At 33.7% G+C, this 22,520-nt stretch overlaps 2 protein-coding genes across 4 annotated transcripts; both read right to left on the bottom strand.

Moving 5' to 3' along the window:
- On the bottom strand, window positions 394–9,502 carry LOC105172143 (calcium-transporting ATPase 4, plasma membrane-type). 2 transcript variants are annotated; one of them, XM_011093486.2, is made up of 7 exons: window positions 9,169–9,502; window positions 4,696–4,750; window positions 2,673–4,612; window positions 2,431–2,589; window positions 1,876–2,047; window positions 1,474–1,772; window positions 394–1,225 (listed from the first exon to the last, which is right to left on the bottom strand). In XM_011093486.2, the coding sequence occupies exons 1-7, from the start codon at window positions 9,343–9,345 to the stop codon at window positions 911–913; spliced, it is 3,117 nt and encodes a 1,038-aa protein (XP_011091788.1). In that variant the 5' UTR covers window positions 9,346–9,502; the 3' UTR covers window positions 394–910. The 2 variants fall into 2 exon arrangements, with proteins under 2 accessions (XP_011091788.1, XP_020552761.1); XM_020697102.1 differs by lacking the exon at window positions 9,169–9,502 and adding an exon at window positions 8,627–9,111.
- LOC105172142 (zinc finger CCCH domain-containing protein 53) lies at window positions 17,573–22,244 on the bottom strand. Of its 2 annotated transcripts, none has more exons than XM_011093484.2 (10): window positions 21,896–22,244; window positions 20,144–21,486; window positions 19,883–20,041; window positions 19,604–19,789; window positions 19,429–19,520; window positions 19,097–19,348; window positions 18,830–18,992; window positions 18,529–18,723; window positions 18,362–18,423; window positions 17,573–18,198 (listed from the first exon to the last, which is right to left on the bottom strand). In XM_011093484.2, exons 2-9 carry the CDS (start codon window positions 21,223–21,225, stop codon window positions 18,390–18,392), a joined length of 2,163 nt encoding a protein of 720 aa, XP_011091786.1. In that variant the 5' UTR covers window positions 21,226–21,486; window positions 21,896–22,244; the 3' UTR covers window positions 17,573–18,198; window positions 18,362–18,389. The 2 variants fall into 2 exon arrangements, with proteins under 2 accessions (XP_011091786.1, XP_020552813.1); XM_020697154.1 differs by having other exon boundaries at window positions 22,082–22,243.

Raw genomic sequence — 22,520 nt, 5'->3', positions numbered from 1 at the left:
CATTTATTTGACAGAAAATTTAGATTGTTGATTATAAGGCATGGGTTCAAACTCGCAGTCTGTGGATTTCTGTTTGTTAATTGTTTGTCTATTTCAATAATTAGAAGATTCTGTAGAAAAACATGAATTCTCTGAAATATCAAATCTTATAGTTGTTGATGATCTCGTGATATAATTATGAACGTAACTGTATGAGCTGATACAAGAAAGATACTTGCCAACTTTGTGTTAGAGCACTCTAATGAAATGGACCAAGTCATTTGACAGAGCAGGGTTATGCATTTCTTTACCTGTGAATCAAACTTCTCAACACCTGACACATTAAAATTTTTCAAGAATTTCCAACCATTATTAGCCATGCCAAATCCATTACATTGTTCTTCAGACAGAAAATGGAATCTGAGCTCAAATATTGAATTGGAGTAAAATGAATTTACAAAAGAAAAGCAAAGGTGTCATTTTGTACAATCAAAGATAAGGAAGCACATTACAGCAGCATTGAGGGGAATGGAAATGCCATTTCTCCAGAGTTGAGTTGAATGTTGCTATGCTATATATGTTGTACCCTCTAAGATGCTATAAGGTCATCTCTTGTACAATCTTCCTTTAAGCTCTTCTACAACTGCCCTCCAACAACACCCCAGAAAAGCACACCTCTTAAAAGGTCCTTTTTATTTGATGCCTATGACCAATCAATTTGACAAAGAGCAATCTATTTTGTTTATTGTTTGTAGGGTGGAAAGTAGAATATAGTCCCCCTCCCCAAATTCTTGACCCCCAGAGAGAGAAAAAGTAATTTCGATACATGCATGACGATAGAAGTATCAAGTAAATGTGTGCTAAACTAAGTCTTGATTTTCACCTTGTACATATTAATTTGGGGGCTTTCTCAGCAAATATTTGTACCTGTTCAAGCCATGTCCGGTCCGGAAGGTAATGGTTCATAGCCATCATGATGCTTCACAATTCGAGTGTTCTTACCCATGTAAACAGGGATGCATTTTAGGACAGCACCGACAACCAAGCTTACGGATCCAACCAAGATGCTGACCATCCACAGCTCCCGACTTAGTGGAACGGTATCAGCAAATTTGCCCAAAAATTCCACTATAACAAATTGGAAAGTCACTGTGGAGAGCATGACCATAATGAAAATCCAGCTGCTGAAAATGCCCTGTAAAATGTTTATCTTCTCCATGTCGCGGCTGTTGATTTCATTGAAAACCTGGTAGTTTGAAGTGAAGAATATTGCAGATTTAAACGAGTGTTTCTATAAGCTAATTTTTTGGTCGAACATCAAACTTAAATAAAAGAAAGTTAGACATACTTCCAGTTTTACAAGGTAATAAATGTTTACTTTTTTTGCTTCAGGGGATGCCAGAAACGAGTGATTATACTTAACATGTACATAAAAGCACCATGGAAATTTAATGTATTGCATTTTTTTTTGAGGTTAACTCGACAGATCTCTACCTGGCAAAAGACAAAGGCGTTGAATATCAAGGTTTTAAGGGTAGCATCTGAATGTGGACCATTGAGGTTCAAGAGCCGCTTCCCTTCAAACTCCAGTACTCCAAGCACAATCAACTGATAGATACTCTGACCAACTATATTTCTCCACATGATTTTTGTAATAAAGCGTTCGTTCCTTGCAACGGGTGGTTGCTTCATCAATCCATCATGTGGAGGTTCTGTTGCAAGAGCTAAAGCACCAAGGGTGTCCATGATCATGTTCACCCAGAGCAACTGCACAGCAGTGAGTGGTGCAGAACCTGCAATGATGATGCATTAAACTTGTTAAGTCATCCAATATTGTAAGCGATTTATAGATAAATGAATTTGATACACCTAATTGATTGTTGAGGGAAAGGCTACCTGCAATACATGCAGAAAAAAAGTTTGTCATGAGTGCAACAATATTTACAGTCAGCTGGAATTGGACAAACTTTTGTATGTTGATGTACACTGAACGACCCCATTTTGCAACAGTGACTATGGTTGTGAAATTATCGTCCATTATCACCACATCTGCACTTTCTTTTGCAACCTGAGGGTATTCAAGAGCCAATAAGGAAGAGAAGAACACATAAAGCAGCTCTATCTAACACAGATATTATTGGCTTAGGAAGTCGTTTCTCCGAGCATATTTTTGGTTGTGCAGCTCTTATGATATTAAGTGACAGAACCAAACTGAGCAAATGGTGAAAGGATTGAGTTATATAGTAGAAAAGAGTGGAAGGAACCCATTGAAGGACCAGGTTGTAATACCATGTTAGCAGCACCAACAAGATATAAAATGAAACAACAGGCAGACATGCTTTTGTTTATACAGGTCGAGTGTAATTTCTTATATTATAGGAAAAAGATTATACTAAAAGATAGTTACTGAAAGATGTATTAAAGATATTTTTTGGCACGGTATACACGGACCTCAGTTCCTGCCATACCCATGGCTAGTCCAATATCTGCCTCATGGAGAGCAGGAGCATCATTAGTTCCATCTCCAGTCACCGCCACAACTTCATTGCATTCTTTCCTCAAAATAGTTACTAGTTTGTGTTTGTCCATAGGCAATGATCGTGCCATAACCTGCAAAATAATTTCTCAAAGAAATTAGACTACAGATCTTCATTGCACTGATTTAACAATTCTTTCTATCACCACTATTAGACCTGCAATTTTGGTATTAACTCCTTCATTTCCTGTGTACTTTTATCTCGAAAATCTGACCCTTCTATGGCTATACCATCATCAGTCAAGATGCCGCATTCTTTAGCTATGGCCTTGGCTGTATTAATGTTGTCTCCAGTAACCATACGCACTACAATTCCAGCTGCTAAACAAGTCTTCACTGCTTGTTTCACACCTGGACGCACTGGATCCTTAATTCCAACTACTGCAATAAGTGTATAGTTGTTTTCAGGAATAGAATCTTCAGATGTTTTATCTGTATCCTTGAAAGCCAGGCAAATTGTTCTGAGAGCTTCACACGCAAAACCATTAATAACATTTGTGATGTGCCTTCTCTGTTCTTCTGACATGGGCACTGAATCCCCATCCTTCCCCACAATTTTGTCACACAGGCCAAGAATTACTTCTGATGCACCTTTAAGAAACGCTCTTAAACCACCACCTGGAAGCATCACGAGCACCGACATCTTTTTCTTGACCGAATTAAAAGGTTCAACTGTAATTATTTTTGACTCGTTTCGTTGTGCACGGAAATCTCTTTGAAACAGCAAGCCAAGTTCCAGCAAAGCTGTCTCTGTAGGTGAACCTAATATCTCAGTCTTCCCATCCTTACCTTTTACCACTTCAGCTCCCGTATTTAGAAATATAGCCTGCATCAGTGTTTTTGTTACTTTCTCAGATATTGCAGAGCTCAGTGCATTTCCAGGCTTGTTATTTTCTATCCTTTTCTCTTCTCCGCATGTCCAAATCTTGGTGACTACCATATGGTTTGTGGTCAATGTTCCTGTTTTGTCTGTGCAAATGCAACTGGCAGAACCCATAGTCTCGCAAGCAGAGAGATGTCTCACCAATGCCTTATCGTTCATCAGTTTCTTCATTGCGAAGGCAAGACTCAGTGTTACTGCTAGTGGAAGCCCTTCTGGTACAGCAACTACAAGTATAGTAACTGCAATAGCAAAGAAATTCAGAAGATTCAACACATCACTCATTGACCAATTTGTGATATGACCATGAGTAACTTTCACTGCTAAAAACCGGGAAGTGAGCACCAAAAATGTCAGAATGGCGAAAGCTAAACCAATTTTTCCAATAATGGTTGCTACTCCATTTAGCTTCACTTGCAATGGCGTCTCATCTTCTCCCCCTTCACTCAGAGTGACCATCAGTCTTCCCCATTCAGTCCTCATACCAACAGATGTCACAAGCATTATGCCTGATCCATCTTGCACTTTTGTCCCAGACAAGAGAAAAGGTCTTTCATTCTCCTTTATTACCAGTTCACTCTCACCCGACAAGCTTGATTCGTCAATAGACAAGCTGTAGCCTGATATATAAAGCCCATCTGCTGGAACTTGATCTCCCATAGACAGGTTAACAATGTCGCCTACAACCAAGTCGCAAATGGCAACTTTCTGTCTGTTCCTATTTCTGGTAACATGAACAAATATATTTCTCTTTTCCTTATCGAGATCTCTGAATTGCAAAGACTGCTTATAGTCACTAATGGCAGTGACCATGACCACCAAGAAAATGCACAGGATTATTCCAACACCATCATACATACCCTTTGGCCATCCCTTTGTTGCAATTCCAACTCCTACGGAGATTACTGCACATACCATTAGTATTATCAAAGTTAGATCTTGCATGGCATCCCATGCAAACATCCATAAGGGTCTAGGAGGTTTATCAACAAATTGGTTCCTGCCATAGAGTTGCTGCCTGGTTGAAATTTCACTCAAGGATAACCCGTTTTCAAGTGAGACTGATAGTTTTCTTGCTATTCCCTCTGCTCCTCCATGAGATTCCAGCCTCTTTAGATCATGTGATCGAACCATTGAAGCAAGGTCTTCTGGACAAATGTCGAACCCAGCTTCCTTAACCTCATCCGGGATATCTTGCCGGTCTGTTCGATTAACTCCTGTAGTACCAAAGAAATGGAACTGAGAAGGAAACCGAGTCTCAATAAACAACAATCTAGCTCATTATTGCGCTTAACCATACCGTCAATGAAATGCAACGCAGCCTTTTGCACATATAAAGCTACACGAATCTTCTCCTGTAAAACAGATTATCGTTGGATTGAGGTAACTAAGCTTAATCATGGATGCTAAAACTATATGCATTCTCTGGTTTCAAACTTTTTCTTTAGAGTAGTTATGTATTTTCTATGAATTATCATATGATTCTATAATTATGTCAGTTTATGAATTATTTCATATGATTCTAAGGAACAGAAAGTTTGGTAGAATTAACTTCCAATGATCTTATAAACATACGGTTCTAGATGCTAGATGTTCTTCTGTACTACAACGGAAAAGACAACCAAGTAATTCAAAGTTATCCTTTTTCCATGAAAATTGATTTCAACATTTGACATCTCCTAAAAAATTGCCCTTGGGATCATCTGGCAACGTAAATAAAATTCTCAAATGCAATTTGCATGGGAGAAGACTCAAAAGCTAAATTGTCAGTGTTGATTAAGGATTTGATGAAACAAAATTTCCAAGATCATTTATCGCTGTTGATTCAAAGACAGAAACATTAACTTACATGCCAAAATTCCAAGACAAGCCATGGGAAGGTATTAAAACATGTCGGATGAGCATGCATAATAGAGATTAAGCTGCAGATTTAGCTCATAAACATGGACTTGGTAATGGTTCCTAAAGTTATGTAATAGAGACTGAAAGGATTGATAAGCAGATTTAGTTCATAACTCGGTAACGGCTCCTGAAATTATGTTATAGCAACCGAGTGGATTTAACACTTCCACTCTGGAGATCATTCAGTGACTTGATTCTTTAAACTTGATGTGGGAAAGTATCAAAATTACGTTGAGAACTGTGAAGAACTTCTGCCAGTACGGAAGTTTATTTTCTACAGAAATTAAATCATGCTAATAGTCCTCAAAGTTTAAAGGATTCTCTCACTTTACTTCTTAAGGTTGTTTTTCAGTATTCTCACTTTACAAGCTGCCAAGGTTTCTGTTGTTTTGGTCAGAGATGGGTTACAAGCCTTTGTATGTTTACATGAGGAAAGAACTGATGTTAGATAAAAATGACTTCTTGTGCAACAAAAGGGAGTTGGGTACTCCCCAATTTCTTGGGAGGAAGTAATGATGATATTCTAACTTATTTTGATAACTCCTATAGAATTTAATCTTGAAAGTGCTCTTAAATATTTTGACGACCCACAATGTTTAGATTTTGTTTTGGCCCATTCTCGAGGTGGGCTAAAACCAATCCAATGTTTGAATTTCAACATTTTACCCTTTGTCTAGGTGTATTTTGATTGTTTTATTTTTATCATTTTTTTTTCATACAAGTACACGTCTAATCATACATATATATATATATATATACATACATATTTCAATCACAAACAAAATATTATATATATATACACACTTATATATATAAATGTATATAAAAAATATATGATTTGATAATTAACAGTAACTTTTGTCTCCCAAATCCCAACATCAAATATATACCACTTATTTTAAATTATTTTACATTACCTCAAAATACAAATCCAAACATACCATTTATCTCCAACACACACTTATTTATCTCTAATTTTATTCCTTTATCTCCAAAACACCAAAACAAAATACATCAAAATACAAAACTAAATACTGTGGTGGAGGTTTTAGAATAAATGTAAATGTAAACAATTGGACAACTCCCAGAATTTTATTCAAATATTCTGTCACAGAAATATAAAACTAAAAGGTAAGACCTTGTTTATTATTTTTATTCGTTTTCACCATTTTTAAGTTCATTTTATAATTTTGAGTAAAAGTAAAAGAATATACTTTGGCTCTTTGCTTATAGTGAAAATAAAAGTCAACTTTATTAGATTCAAAATAATATTTTTGCACGAGACTAATAATCAGTAGATGTCAATGCTTTGTTTTGATCTCGTATCAGTCAAATTAGATATGTTTGAGCAATTATCATTAGTTTCTTGTGGGTCTCCTTATCGAAAGATAACTTATTATTTAATTAGTCAGTAAAGTTTGATTATCTTACAATTAATGAACTATCATATCGAGCATTAACGATGTGGATCCTAATTCTACCACAGAAACATTTACAGCGTCCTGTTTATGTTTTCAGTTTCAGTTTTCAATTTTTAAAATAATAATTGAATTAAAACCATATTTGTTTATACGTGTTCTCGAAAATGATTTCTTTATCATTCTCATCTCAATTATTACTTTTTTATTTATGTATATATAAAATATATTTTTCAATTATTAATCTTATAATATAATATATTTTTTTATAATACATCTGACATGACATCACTAACAATTTTAAACCAATAAAAACTTTAACTATAAATTCATTTAAATAAAAAATGTATTTGATATAGCATCAATAACAATATAAAATAAAACTATCATCCTTATCAAATAAAAAAGTATTGATTTAACATTGCTAACAACATAAACATAATATTATTAATTAATTTAAACATATTCTCATTTTCACATAAAAATTTATACATATCAATTAGGTTTCAACTGAAGGTTCTAGATATGAAAATAAAAAGGAAATGTTATTTTCATTATACATATCAATTAGGTTTCAACTGAAGGTTCTAGATATGAAAATAAAAATGTTATTTTTTATTTTCACTGAAAATTATAAATAAAAAAAAAAACAAGCATGATTGGTGTTTTAAGTAGTAGGAAAGAAAAGAATAAAAAATGGAAAAGGAAATAAAATAGGACTTATAGTGGAATTATAATATATTTTAATATTAAAGAAAGTCAGCGCTTTAGAAATAGAAATAAAAAGTACCATTCATGTAAGACTGGTCGTAGACTCTTAAGATTTACCCAAAGTCAAGTACGTGGTTACAAGTCCTTGGAACTGGGGTGTTCAAGATTCAGTAAATCGATGAGATCAAATTTTTTATATTCTTTTAATTTTTTTTATAAAAAAAAACTCGATATATTCGATCAATAGCAATTTTGTAGTTCAGTTAATTGTACTGATTGAATTATCAAAATTAAAAAATATATATTATATAAATTATAATTCTATAAAATACAAATATATAAATTATAAAATGGCAGAATTATAAAATTCTATAATATATGTATATATATACTTTTTCTAATAAAATGGAAGGATTATATATATATATAAATTATGAAATGGCAGGATTATATAAAAAGTTATAAAAATGGTAGGATTATAAATTATAATAACTACTCTTTTTGTGATAAAAATTATAAAATGGCAGGATTTTTTTTTGTTTAAATTCGACTTTTTCAATTTTCAACCGAACCAAATCAAAAACAAATCGATTACAATCAAACCAAATCGAAAACAATTCAGTTACGATCCAACCAAACTGGCTTATTCACTTCATCATTACGTACCCCCAAAAAAATTGATTAAGTGAGAATCGATTGGATTCAATCGGTTAATCCAACTATACAGGCCTACCAGGAACAAAGGTTTTTATACCTGTCTTCTCTTGTTTTTATGTATCATACCTAGTAAGGCCCTTTTCCAGTCAAGAAGGATGTGCAACGAATATTTGGCATGGTTCTTTAATTTCTGCTCTCGATTAAACAAACTTCACCTCACTACGAACTTGCATTGTGCTTTAGCATACACAATAATCACGAAGCATTCTGATAACAACGATCATGAGTCACTTAATTTATAGTTTCTGACTCTTTGATAAAAAGTTGTAGCAATCATCCGTTACATACCGAATAAATATACCAAACCAGCAAGGTTTCAAAACCGTAAAAGCAATTCTGATCAGTGGAAATTCTCATACGCACGGGGTGAGCAACTGTGTGGATTAAGTGTGATATATATATATATATATATATCCTACTACTACGATTCATGCTATTTGATATTTTCACGCTTGGGATGTATAAGAATATTTTGTGGCTAACCTGCATCACAGAAACATGACTGAGAAGGGCCTCTGGATGTACCAAAACACGATTCATAAGTTGCAAGCAGACTTTGACCTGGTAAACTTGATATCACTAAGGAACCACGGCTCTATTGCTAACATTTATAGCTTGAAATGAAGGGGTTTCTAATTTCTTGGGTATCAGGATCATTGATTCACAATATGGGGACGTGAATTTTTTTTCTGCTTGTCGATTTCCAACCAGGAGAAGGAAACTAGTCCGTGTGTGCGTATGCGTGTGAATGGCAGAAAAGTATGAAGAAATTAAACCTCAATGCAACATTCAGGAAATTTCCCGATTTTGAAAATGGCATTAGTTCTAAGGAGGTGTGAATTAGCCCGCAGACCAAGAACAATACTAGAAACGCCACCGAATTAATTAATCTGACCAACACATATTCGAAATAAAATGAAAATAAAATGACCTGGAACAGCGGAAAACAGAAATGTCAATCAAAACCAGCCTTCAAAAACAGGGGAACAAAATTACACATACACACAGAAAGAGAGAACCAGAACCTGGATTTTACGGCGTTTCCGCTCGGCCTCGGCGCGCTTGGCGAGATCGGCCACCATGCGGAAGCGGCGGCGGCGGGGTTTTTTAACAAGCCAGACCGCCGATCGCCATCGTTTTAAAGCTTCCTCCGATGGCCTCTTGGCATCGACGTCAAAATTCTTCTTCAAATAATCCTCCATCACAACAGCAGCCAGCAGGATATGGATTTGAGATGAAAATTCAATCAGTGTTGAAGGGCAATTGCATTTGTTTGGATGGATGTAATGGTTTAGATGGAGTGGAAGGAGAGATTCAAAGTCGTAGCAGTGTTTCCATTGGAATAGGCGGGAAGGAAGGAGTAAGACTAGCTTCTGCAGTATACGTATATATATATATATATGTATGTATGTATTATTTTCTATATAAATTAAAATTTTATTATATTTATTTAATTATATATATATATAATTAAAATCGAAAAAACATATTTATTTAACTAAAATGAATTAACTTTAAAAGCGATTTATAAGGGTCTTTTTTTAGATTTATCTTAATTATAAATATTTTTTAATTTAAAAAATTATAAATACTCCTTGAAATTATAAATATTCTAACAAATATTTGTTATATGAGTTATCGCGAGAGGATATTTATTTGAGTATTTATAATTTCAGGAAGGAACGAAAGGGTTTTTGTATAGTAAATCTCATAGAGGCCCAATACGTATAAAATAAGAAATTATTAATAAAACTAACTAATCAAAATACGATGGTTATTTTCTGTAATAAATAAATATAATTAAGGGCATTTTAGACGACTCGCATTTTGCAAATCGATCTTGGTAGTTACTTGAGAGGTCTTTTCTTTAATGAATAATGAACGATTAAAGCACACTCGATATACGTGCATAATTTAATTTTTTATTATATTTATTGATCGAGTAAAATATTGAATAATTAATCAACATTGATAAAATAATTAAATTTATATGTATGGAAAAATATTAATTGGTAGAATTAATTACTTAAAAAAAGTAGTTATTTATGGAATCTACATTTTGTCTACATAAATAGTTACTTTAAGGCTTGAGACTTAATAAATAGTATAGATATACAAATATGAAAAGAAAATATTAATTAAGTATTTTTTATTTTATGAGCTTATTTTATTTATGATATGTGAATAAATATTATAAAAAGTATAGATTCTGAAATAAATAAAAGAAATTGCTTTCCTAAATCAAAGAGGGATACTCTCAAATTACTTGATAAATCTTCTTATAATTAAATTATTCTTATACATTTTCACGTTTTGATACATGTGAAAAGGTATGTTTTCACCGTTATAAGGGTAGTTTAGTTCAAAAAGACTTTTGACCTGCAATAAGTCGGTAATAAGTCAATTGAGGATAAAATTTTCATCCATTTTTTTTTTTAATATCAACAAATCCATTTTCATCCATTATTAAGTTTTAGGGGTTAGAGTTGACAAAATGTACATTAACCAAAATATTCTCAAATATTTAATTTTTTACAAATATTGATAATATCTTTAGTATTTTTTTTACAAAAAATTGGCTGTTCATGAACATAAAAAATTAATAAAAAGTATTTAATATGAATTTTAAGCATACTTTTATATAATTTTTTCAACCTTATTATGTATTATGAAAATTACCTTTTGCTTATAAATATAATTCAATAAAATAAAAATAATACAAAATGAATAATTTATCAAAATTAATAAAATATTTTAAAATTATATGTGAATGAAAAATTATTAAAAAAAACTAATTATTAAATATACCATTATTTATTGAAAAACATACAAATATGGAGATATTTTAGTCAATAAATATTTTGCCAACCAAAATTAATTATTCCAAGATCCTCAAACTTAATTAGTTGTGGTAATGTCACATTTGATGTTTGTGTCTAAATTCATTTTATGTTAAAATTAAAAAATATATTATTTTATGTGAATACATACATTTTCTTACATATTTTGAGGATTGATATAATTACGGGTGTTTCCTCATTATTTGAAAAATTATAAGTATCCCCCTCAAATAAAAAATATGTAGCCCTAAATTAAGGTAGAAATTACTACTTTTTCGTTGCTGAATCTTTTTCTTCTTCTTCTTCTTCTTTTTCTTTTTTAAAAAAAATAATATTTGTAAAAATATATTTAAAGAAAGGAAGGTGTGTAAATTAAATAATCCATAGAGCATATTAGTCCGTAAGAATATTTTAGAAATTTTAAAAATATATATATAAAATTATATTTCATAATAAGGTATGTTGTGTAGTTTATCAAAAAAATTGGATGGACGCCTAATGAGGCTAACGGAATGGCTTCGTTTTTAGACAGAAGTTAATATCAGGGGGTAGTTATAATTTTTTAAATAAAAAGAAGGTATTTATAATTATGCCAAATCTTATAAAAAAGTGACTGTAATTTACCCAAAAAACACTAAGCATAATATATTTATTTTTAATCATAAAAGTTAAAGGGATAAATTTATATACAGATACTCAAAAAAGAAATAATAGAAATTAGATGTTGGTAGGACCATTTTCTAAATAAAATCACATTTGTAGACCTATGGGATATATTTCAGTAAAGAAAAATAAGGATATTTTGGACACTACAAAGTATATATCTATACTAATATAAAAAGAAAAGTCCCTCCACACTCACAAGCGACGGTTAATGACACCGTTGCACCATTTTTTAATAAAGTCAAAAATGCCCTTCATAATAAATAACTAACTTATTCAACTTTTTAAAATTTATATTAATTGCTGAAATATTATTTATTTCTCTTTTTCTTTTTATTAGTGTCGTACCGATTTATATATTTTACTCTTATTTATAATATATTTTAATGTGTAAAAAAATATTTATTATATGCACATAGGAACAACGTGTCACAACGGCTAGTATATATACTATTAAAAAAAATATTTGTCGTACTAATTTTTGAATACCCAAATTTACCCTTCATTTAATTTTTTCTCTTTAAAAAAATTTGGTCAAATTAGTAATTTCAGTATTTTTTTAATAATTATAATTTTTTTCCTCTTAGCTACCCACTGCTCCACATTTCTCATTCATCTTACTTCTCTATATTTATTATAATTTATTCTTTTCACCATTTTTTTTCTTACTATCTCACGCTAAAATTCTTTTTATAGGATCGCGAAAATCGCGTCCAACAATAACTAGTATATATATATATATACACCAAGTTAGTTTCTCTAATGCCTCCTTTAATAAATAACATAAATATAGATACACATGAATAAAAACATTGTTAGTAAATTAATTTTAAGAAATGGTGGAAAAATAATATAATTTGAGGGTATTTTAGTCTAAACACATTTTGTCTACAAACTATAGTTACTTAATTAATAGTACAAATAGATAAAATTATTTCACTCATAATTTTTTTTGCATAAATTAAAAGTGAATGTAAGCACTGCAAATACTCGTTTGATATAGTTTATGAAAAGATTGAAATTTTCATTTCACATTTTATTACATATTTTATTGCATTTAATATATGTAATCAACTTTTTTTTAATAAAATAAATAACTTTCACACACACATGTTCACATGAAAGGTAAATTACATTTTTGATCCCATAAGTAGATCTGTTTTCAATTTTGATCCCACACTCATGCCAATTCGCATATTTACGTTTCTCACACGTTCAGATCACGTGACTAACGGCCTGACGGAAAGAACAGCTGCTGTTATCAATTGGATGGAAATTCCTCAATGGTCCTCAAATTGAAAAAAAAAAAAAAAAAAACCCACATATAGGACTTAATGTGATAATTGACCTGAGTGTAGGACAAAAATTGAAAACAGGTCCACTTATGAAATTAAAAATGTAATTTATCCTACAGATGCATATATATATTTATACATAAAAATTAAGTTAGCCATTTGTAATTTAATAAATTATGAAAAATTATTCGAGTTCTTTATCCATTTTTTAATATATATTCAACAAGAAATTGAAATGAATATACGAAAAATATAAAATAACTCTGTGTATGAAATTCGACCAAAACAATCAAATAGATACGAAGAATTGCTTCTTCACTTTAAAAATGGTTAAATACAATTTTCACTCCATATCAATTACCCTATGAGGTACTAAAACCTTCAAAAACCCGCTTGGCGTTTACTTTTTAAGTTTGAAAAGTCTATTTTACCCTTACAAAAATTGCTTTGTGAAAAAAAAAAAAAAAAGATTTCTAAAATACCAAAATCACCATTTGTCTAATTCTAGTTTCGCTTGTTCATCAAGCTCTTCTTATTTTGTAATCATAAAGTACTTTTGGCTCATTTTATTTTAGTTTTACTTATTTGTCAAACCAAGTTAAAAATAAATATATACATGCATAAAATTACCACATATATAATTATCATATATATTAATTCTATATTTTTTTATTAGTTCATCAACCTTTCTGATTTTAATAGTTGTATATTTGTTTAAGTATATATATATATATATATATATATATGTACAAATTTATTTTTAATTTAATTTTACAAGCAAGTGAAATTAAAATAAAATGAGTTCCAAGTATTTTAGAATTATGAAAATAAAAAGAGCTTGATGAATAAGTGAAATTTTGAAAAAGGGTGATTTTGGTATTTTAAAATTCTTTTAATTTTTTTTCTAATTATAGTTTCATTTGCTCATCATGGTCTTTTTATTTTCGTAATCCTAAAATATTTGGAGCTCATTTTATTATAGTTTTATTTGCTTAAAAAAATAAATTAAAAATAAATTAATATATCCATATATATATATATATTTATTTAAACAAATATACAATTAATAAAATCAAAAGGGCTGAGGAACTAATAAAAAAATATAGAATTAATATATATTTATATATATATATATATATATATGTATGCTAGTTATATGATTGAAGAGATACCCTACTGTAGGTAGGATTTCTTGATCTTCAGGAAGGCGGTTGCCTTCGAGATAAAAACGCCCTTCAACTTGTCCTCGAGTTTCCATAATTCTCTTCTTTCCGCATCTGGAGTCTATTCATACCAACAACCCCCAGGGTGATGTGGCACATGTAATCTTACGTGGACCGCCACTTGGCCTCCACGAAGGTGGCCTACGGCCCTAATCCCCTATTTGGGCTGGGTTCTTGGATTCACAGGGCATTTTGGGCTCCTATGATATTTCCTTCTATATGGGCCGATTAAGCTTCTTTGAGTAATCCATCTTTATAGGCATCAAATACAGCTATATGATACTCTCTAAAAATTCTGAATTTGATCGCAAGGCTTCAATTTTACCACTTGAATAAGGGTATGTTTCAATTCGAATGTTGTTGGCGTATTTGTTTATTTTTATAATACTTCTTATTTTTCTTTTCATTTGAATACATTCTTTAAATTGAAAATTATTGATTGTATAGACTTAACCAACTTTTTATATTTAAATATATAAGTAGTTATTTTTTCTTGAATTATTTTGAATGGGAAAAATTGGTCACAAACTTTAAGACCTGCGCCACACTTAAGAAAATAAGAAATACATTAACAACAAAATATTAAATGACATTAAAATTATAACTAATATATACTAAGCAACCAAATTTTTTGTTTTGTAAATATAAAATCTTTTATAATTTTAATAGTGATTATATTTAAGTAAATCTTATCATCAAGAATAGTCAGTGATAACATAACTAATATATACTATGCGTGAAATAATTACTATTATAAACAATTAATTAGATCATATATAGGGACAATATAGTGATCATGATTATAATTATTACTATATTTATGTTGTCACTATAAATATGTAATTAGTTGTCTATAGGGATAATTTAATGCATAATCTTATCAATATTAATTATATTATGATACAATATTAAATTAGTGTTACTTAATATATATATATATATATTTAAAATTATCACTTAAGTTTTTGCTATTAATATTATCTTTTTTTAGTAACAATTAACCTATTTGGACTAATGGATTTAGCCAAGTATTGTACTAATTAATGCAACATCAGACATAATATCCATACAAATGGATTAACTTAAAAATGTTCAAACGGTCTAAAAAAATGAAAAGAATACAAGGCCCATGGTGCTCCCTCATGAGGCCCAGATTGGGTAAGAGTCCAAAAAGTCAAATTTAGGTAGAGCCCTTAGAAAGTCTAACAGTCGCCCTCAAAAGATAAATTGATCAAAAGAAGTCCATTCGGCTTAAATTCGAAAGGGTCCTGATCAAAGAAGGCATCACAGGCCTACAAGAAAGCTTAGGGACTTGAAATCTCCCAGTCAAAATCAAAGCTCATCTCATATGGTGTTCATGAGTGACTTCACTGACATCCATGTATGATTTCTAGAGGCACACCTCACATAATCGAATAAGGATCAGCAGTCCCCTCGGGGCCACATGGCCCCTCTAGAGAGAAGTAACCTATAAATCCTAAAAGTTTAGACTCTTGCTGGGAGAAGCTGTCTTCTCAACCACCTTTCTTAAAATTCGAGAAGACATCCTTCATCTATAGAGGACACCAATCGCCCCTCAAGAATTGCGAGTCTCCAACAACCAAGAGATAACCCTCTAGCGAATCTAAGGGGATCCCCCAACACCTAGGGACTCTCCATAGAATCTGAGAGAAATTCACCATCATCTTACAACTTTAAAGTCATGCTCCATTAAACACGTGATCTTCTCCAACCAACTTATGATCACTTATAAATAGAGGCTCCCCTAGTGGGAGAAAGCATATTTTGAGACTACAACTACGACTTTTACATTCATGCTACCATTTTAGTTAAAAAATAATTTGTACTTTCGTACTTAAACCTTTTCTTTATATCACCCTCTCATTTTTACACCCAAAACAAAAAACAACACTCTTAATTCACTCATTGCACTCTTTTATCTTCAAGCATTTATTTCACTACTTTCTCCTCCAAATGGCCCCAAACACCATATTGTTTGCTTACCTCAAGACAGTATATGAACTTAACCTGAAGATAAAGATTAAAGTTTCATGAACAAGTATGAAGTCATATATTCAAATTATATGCAATTTTTTTTTATTATTATTTAATTGAAACAAAAAAAAACATAAAGTATTGGCTGATATCTTAAAATTATGACGTAATTATTTCTTTTGTCGTTAAAAAAAAAAAGTGAGACGACCAACACCAAAATACGTGCTGAGGTGAGTGCAGACAACCCCAAAGGAAAATTTTGAGAGCCCAAAAATCTGAAAAATGAGTTTCCTAAAGTTCAAATTCTTCAAAATTAATATTTTTTTTTGTGAAAAAATTGCAAGAATCCAATCAAATAATTGTGTCCCACTAGGAATGCTATCCTCAAATTTCAAAACCTTACAATTGCAAAATCCATGTGGGCTCATGCACATCCACCTTTTGCCACTCTGTCTACTACTTTCTTTAGTGGTACCATAATTTTTCAAGAGTTGGAGGACCATTATGCAATTTTTGAAAGAAACAAGGATAATATCCCCTCAAAGAAAGATTCCCTTTCTGCCCTTTGGTCCTCTCATAGAACCCATCAAGAATTGCATCTCAAAGCACTTGTATTATTCAAGTAGAGTATATGTTAATTATAAATAGCCCCTTAAATTTGTGTATATTATGACTTTAGTCCTTCATTTCAATTTCTTGTCCTTACCATTCTAAAAATTCATTTTTTATATCATTTCAATCCCTTAGTCAACTTTTTGACGAAAAAGCCACTAGAGTTTCGATTTTCAAAGGTAAAATAGTCGATTCAAATTTAAAATTACACTTTAGTCCCTTGCAACACTTTACACTTTAGTCCCTTGCAACACTTGTACAACTTATTCTCGGAAAATAAAGCCTGAGATTATTGCAAACACCCCATAAAAGAGATGGGAGTTGGAAACAAAAAGATCCACCATGAAATGACCCATATAGATACACAACCCATGTATGTATATATGTAAGTATAGGGAGAGATTTGAAAGAAGATTGTTAATGAGCTCAATCACATGGGTGGTGGTGGAATGGACCCACAAGGCCGTAGCAAATAGTAGATAAATAGGTAGGGCCCAAATGCATTGTCAGCCCTCCCATGTGATGTTGTGCTTGTGGGGCCCCTTCTCTCCTTCACACCCCATCAAAGGGCAGCAAAAAGACAAGACCCCACCTCACTAAAAGCATCAATTGCTGCAGCTAAGTGACAAACTCATACAATTTGTACCCCCATCCCCCGGAAAAAAAAAATAAAACAAAAACCATAATCACACAGAGAAAGAGACACCAATGAAACACAAATGGTTTAAGAAAAAGGGACAGGAAAAAGAAGACAACTTTTTCCTAATCTCAGGTTTCTCTTTTTCTCTTTTGTAATAGTAATAATAATAATAATTTTTTTTTGTATTAGTACAATATAAAAATATTACAATGATATGATCATATGGCAGCAAAAACAACTGCACCCTCTTTCACTTTTGTACCTAATAATAAATTAGTCTTGAGCACTACCACCTTAAAAATTACACAGAAGCATAAGACAGTGTTGTAGGGTAGTATTCTGCTGCTATCTGCATCTGCATCTTCCTATACAGGTGAATTCTTTTTCCTAAAAGACTTGGTTGTTTTTTCTTGGATTGTACAATGGGGAAGCCATCAAAGGTGAGGTAAAAGAAGAGAAAAAATTACAGCCTCTGATGCAGTGAACTTGTTTGATTCTTAGTACTATGATGGATGGATGACTATGTTTCTTGGTTTTTTTCCTTACCTTGTGTGGTCCAAGAAATTCAGCTAACAGATGTGAAAGGAGACTGAAAATAGAGTACAACAATTTGAGAGAGGAAATGGATGGCTGGCCCACTCTCCTTTACTGCCTTCTTTTATGTATCATCTTGTATATATATGGTAGTAACTAGTATAGTGTTGGTAACTATTGCTGGTGGTGACTGTTGTTGTCGTGGTGGTGATGGTGGTGGTGTCGTCGGCTAGGTGTATTGGTGGTCGTCGGGCTGTACAAACATAAACAAGCAAGACAAAGCAAACCAACCTTAGTGAATGAGCAAGCACCTACCTTAACTGTAGAACCAAGTACTAAGAGAGTGATAGGTCATAGAATTAAGGGAAAACATTAATAAGCAAGTCCAAGATTTGAATAAATTGTAGGCCATTTACCTTGAAACAGCCGAGAAGATATCTAGGCCTACATGCCAATGGCCTCATGACCAGAGGCAAACCTGTATCACAGTCATGTATGAATTTGTTAAGTGTACTGATTAGTGCTTGCAACTGAGAACAACAATGCTTAGACATAAGCAGCAATGGAAGTCGTAAGTTTTCACCTAGGCACTTGGAAGTAGCATGATTTGAACGGAGCCATGTCTAGTGATGGAGTATCAGAAAACAAGGAAGTGCCCGTGATCAGATTATTGTTAGTACCCTTTCCGGTCTCCAAGTTGTTGTTGGAGAAGGCGGTAGCGTAGTCCCCTGCAGCCTTAGGAGACGCAAAGGGACTGTCCGGGAGGTTGTGCTCCAAGCTGCATTTGAACAAATCATGGTATTCAATCACTTTCTACTGCAACAGACAACATAAGAGGAGTGCAAATTCACATTAATGTAGTCTTGTCCAGGAAAAGTTGATACCGTTCATGTTGATCACTTTCTTTTGGAGGGCTCTCCTTGTAGTTGCTATTCTCGATCTTGGTTTGGAAATCTTTATCTTTCTCAATCACATTCGCGGTGGGCTGGATCTCCTGATCAACAGAAACTTTTGCTTGAGTTGTTGTTGTACCCATTGGGCCATTTTCTGCAATACCATAATCAGTTCCTCATTTATAATCCCCTCGATACATTTCAAGCTTAGAAAATGGACCAGAAGTTGAATGGGTCTGAAAAATTATGAAAGGAAACCTTCTTTGGCTTCTGGGCTGCTGCGGTTGCTAGACATTACGGCGTTTTGATTGAAGAAAGTCGGGGAGTACGTTGGCGACGAAATGACTGCACCGGTGGAAATAGTGCGGTGGTGGCTGTTCCTCTTAACATCAAGAAGCTGTAGACCCATAAGTCTCCTGTTTTGAAGCTCAATGGCTTGTTGCAAATCAGCCTGCTCCTCAAGTTTTCTCCTCCATAACATGTCCTGTGTGTTGTAGAACATTCTTGAACCTAGTACACGGCGGATGTTTCAGCTAAGGTAAGTGTAAACTTGACAAGTCGCTAAATTTGTGTAAGAACACAATTCTTACCAAGCTGAAGATCATAAGGATCTCTCGACTCTAGCCCAGTGGGGCTCCCACATCCAATGAATTCCCCTCTTTCCATCTGTTGCTGCTGTTTCCTGCTAGTAATGTCGTGCATTAGGAAATATTCAAGAATTTTGAACCTTAAGGTGGAGAAAAAGAGAAAAATCAACCACCAAACCTGTGTTTGTCTGGGATTTTGCCCTTCTCTTTGTATGGTTTGACAAGAACACGGGCATCGCAGACAAAATGCGGATTGCCCTTTGCAAGAATGAGCTTGACAGTCTCCGGATAATCGAAGGTGACAAAGCCAAACATCCTCTTCTGCTGATATGGAATCCTCACATCTTGAACCGGCCCAAAGTTACTTTAAGATGAAGAGCATAATTATTACAATCTCAAAGCTATGCAAATGGACTAGTACTTGAATTGACTTTGATTCAGAGCAAAGAAAATGCACCTAAAATAATTGGACACATCTTCTTCCTTGAATGTACTGTCAGCAGGGAATGTCAAGGAAATCTGCCTTGAACCAGGATTCAAACAATTCAACCCAAAATCACCTCTTTCGAGCCGGGCTCGGCCGAATTTATGCATTCCATCTCCCATCATCAAAGCTCTAAAACATGAGTAACCAAGAGAACATAAAGATCAAATCACTTGCAGGAATAAATAGCAACAAGATCAAGAAATGCTGAAAGATTAGTTCAAGAACACAAACCTTGGGCTGTCAGCTGGTGGAAGTTGCTGCTGCAGAAGAAAATTCATGCATTTGTTTGCTGGAAGTGGGGAATAAGGGAAGTTAGCTGTAGCCATGAGCTGAGAGTCTGCAGCCAACCTCTGCTGCTGAGTTGACTTTGATCTAAGGATATCTTGACACTGCTCCATCATATCAAACTTACTTGGAGACCCCACCACAGCACCACCGTCGGCGAGGGCGCCGCCCTCGCCGTGGAGGAACCGGCAGCTGGTCCCATTCTTGCAGTACCCTCTAGCATAGAACAAACAAGGTTTCCATCCAAACCCTCCACTCAGATCATCAGACCCCATGCAAATATCACTAACTGAGCAGCTCCGACGGTGAGACAAGCCGTTGACCGCGGTGGAGCCACCCCAGGGAGCGGTGGGATAAGAAGGGAAGATCACGGGGTCGTTTCCAGTTGGACTTGAGGCTAAATCTTGCTGTTGCTGGTAGAAAAAATCAGAGCTTTTTGGGCCTAGTGGTGGTGAGCTATCATTGAGGAAAGATAGCTGATCTTGAAGCTGAAGCTCATCAATCAAGTCGACTTCTCCACTTGCATAGAAAGGAGCAGCAGCAGAATTCATGGTTGATGGAGAGCTACCATTGTACCCACTGGGACTGATCAAATTATCCGGGCTCTGGAAATCTGATGATGAGAAGCTGCTGGAATTTGTCCAAGAACAAGACTGGCTAGCTATGCTAAGTGGAGAAGGAAGACTCACACCACCAAGAAGCCTTGAGGAAGCTGCTGCTGCTGCTGCTGCTGCTGGTGACGATGAAGAACAAGAATTCTGCCTTGAAAGAGACAAAGGGTTGCTGAAAGGTGAAGGAGAGGAAGGAGTTGAAGGGGTTGAGGGCATGTTTGATGATGCCAAACCAAGCTCTTTTCTTGCTTTGAGAATCACAGAGTGGACTAGTGATTCAGGTCCAAAAGCCAAACGGATCATTTCTTTCTCACCATGGTCTTGAATGAGTAGCACTCCCATGATCTTAGAAGCATTCTGAGGGTCCAAAGTTTGGATCCTTTGGAACACAATCTTTGTTGCTTCATATGCATCCATGTTAACTTCCCTTGCTGTTTATTTCAGGGGTTGGTAGTAGATTCCACTCCAACCCTCCCAAACCAGCCTACCCTCTTCTTTTATCACTACCTTTTCTTGAACAAAAGCAAAAGAGAATTTCCTCAAGAACAAAAGAAGAAAAAGAACAAAAAAACCCTCTTCCTTTTTCTTGTTTCCACACACACACACCTAATCTGCAAGCTGTAATAGAGTAAGCAGCAGCAAGCAGGAGTTCACTTCATCTCTCTCTCTCTCTTGTTCCTGCAGAAACCCCAGAAAAAGAAAGTGAGAAAAAAGTGTTGAAAAAAGAAGTATTTCTCGTGAGGGAAAGCTAGAAGGAAAAAGGAAAAGATTGTTGAAAGTTCCCTCAGTGCTAAGTTAAAAAGAAATGGTTGTTGAATTTCTCCATAAAGAAAGATATGACACAGACTATAAGTCTATAGCTGCATCAACAACAACAACAAGAGCCCATCATCATCATCATCATCATATATTGAAAAAAGAAAATGAAATCCAACACCAAGATTTCTCAACTTCCAAGAAAACAGCAAAAAAGCTGGCATCTTTTCTCTACAAAAATTTCCCCTCAACCAGCTATATATACATATGTATATAATTTAAAAAACACCAAGAACTTTGCTCCTTCATCCTCAAAAACTTTTCTGCTTACCCATGAAAGATCTCTCAATCTTTCACCTCCGTGAAGAAGATAATGATCAATTCATGAGAGCCCATCTCCCTCTCTCTCTCACACACTCTCTCTCTAGAGATATGAATTCCCTTTTCCTCTATGTTTGAGTTGTCAACATATGTTTGTTAGCAATGGGAGTTACTGCAAAAGCCAAAGCAGCATCACCTTATTTCTATGCAGCTGCAGAATTTAGCATACAGCAGCAGCTTGACAGCAACAGCAGATGGCCACAGGCACTGCAGGGACCATTACTATCAATTGCTGTGCCCTTCCCACTACCACCACCAGCTCCAGCTGCAATGCAAACACAAAACTTTTAATTTCAATGCACCCCCACCCCCACCCCCACCCCCACCCCCACCCTCTTCATTAATTTTAACCTTTGTTTTTTATGGGCTTTGCTGATTGTAAAAAATCTGAAAAAAAATATGGTGGAAAAGTGGAGTTGATGAAAGCTGTTCTCTCAAGATTATTGCTCTGACAGACTTCCACTCACTCTCATCTTGATCCCACTTATTATTTTTCACTGTGGAGAAGCTCCATTTACCATTTTGCCCCTCATGGCCATTTTTGTCGATTTATTTTTGTGATTGGAATACAATTC

This window comes from Sesamum indicum, linkage group LG10 (assembly GCF_000512975.1).
Source record: "Sesamum indicum cultivar Zhongzhi No. 13 linkage group LG10, S_indicum_v1.0, whole genome shotgun sequence".
Taxonomy (NCBI): Eukaryota; Viridiplantae; Streptophyta; class Magnoliopsida; order Lamiales; family Pedaliaceae; genus Sesamum; species Sesamum indicum.
The sequence above is the reverse complement of the archived record's forward strand: the minus strand, read 5'-3'. Positions and strand labels throughout refer to the sequence as shown.

Coding starts and splice junctions, on each gene's coding strand:
- LOC105172143 (XM_011093486.2), bottom strand. CDS start 9,345: ATGGAGGATTATTTGAAGAAGAATTTTGACGTCGATGCCAAGAGGCCA. Junction 4,751..9,168: donor GGAAACGCCGTAAAATCCAG/GTTCTGGTTCTC, acceptor TCTGTTTTACAG/GAGAAGATTCGTGTAGCTTT. Junction 2,590..2,672: donor AGTTAATACCAAAATTGCAG/GTCTAATAGTGG, acceptor ATTATTTTGCAG/GTTATGGCACGATCATTGCC.
- LOC105172142 (XM_011093484.2), bottom strand. CDS start 21,225: ATGGATGCATATGAAGCAACAAAGATTGTGTTCCAAAGGATCCAAACT. Junction 18,993..19,096: donor CAGCCCAGAAGCCAAAGAAG/GTTTCCTTTCAT, acceptor ATGGTATTGCAG/AAAATGGCCCAATGGGTACA. Junction 18,424..18,528: donor TGCTACTTCCAAGTGCCTAG/GTGAAAACTTAC, acceptor ACTGTGATACAG/GTTTGCCTCTGGTCATGAGG.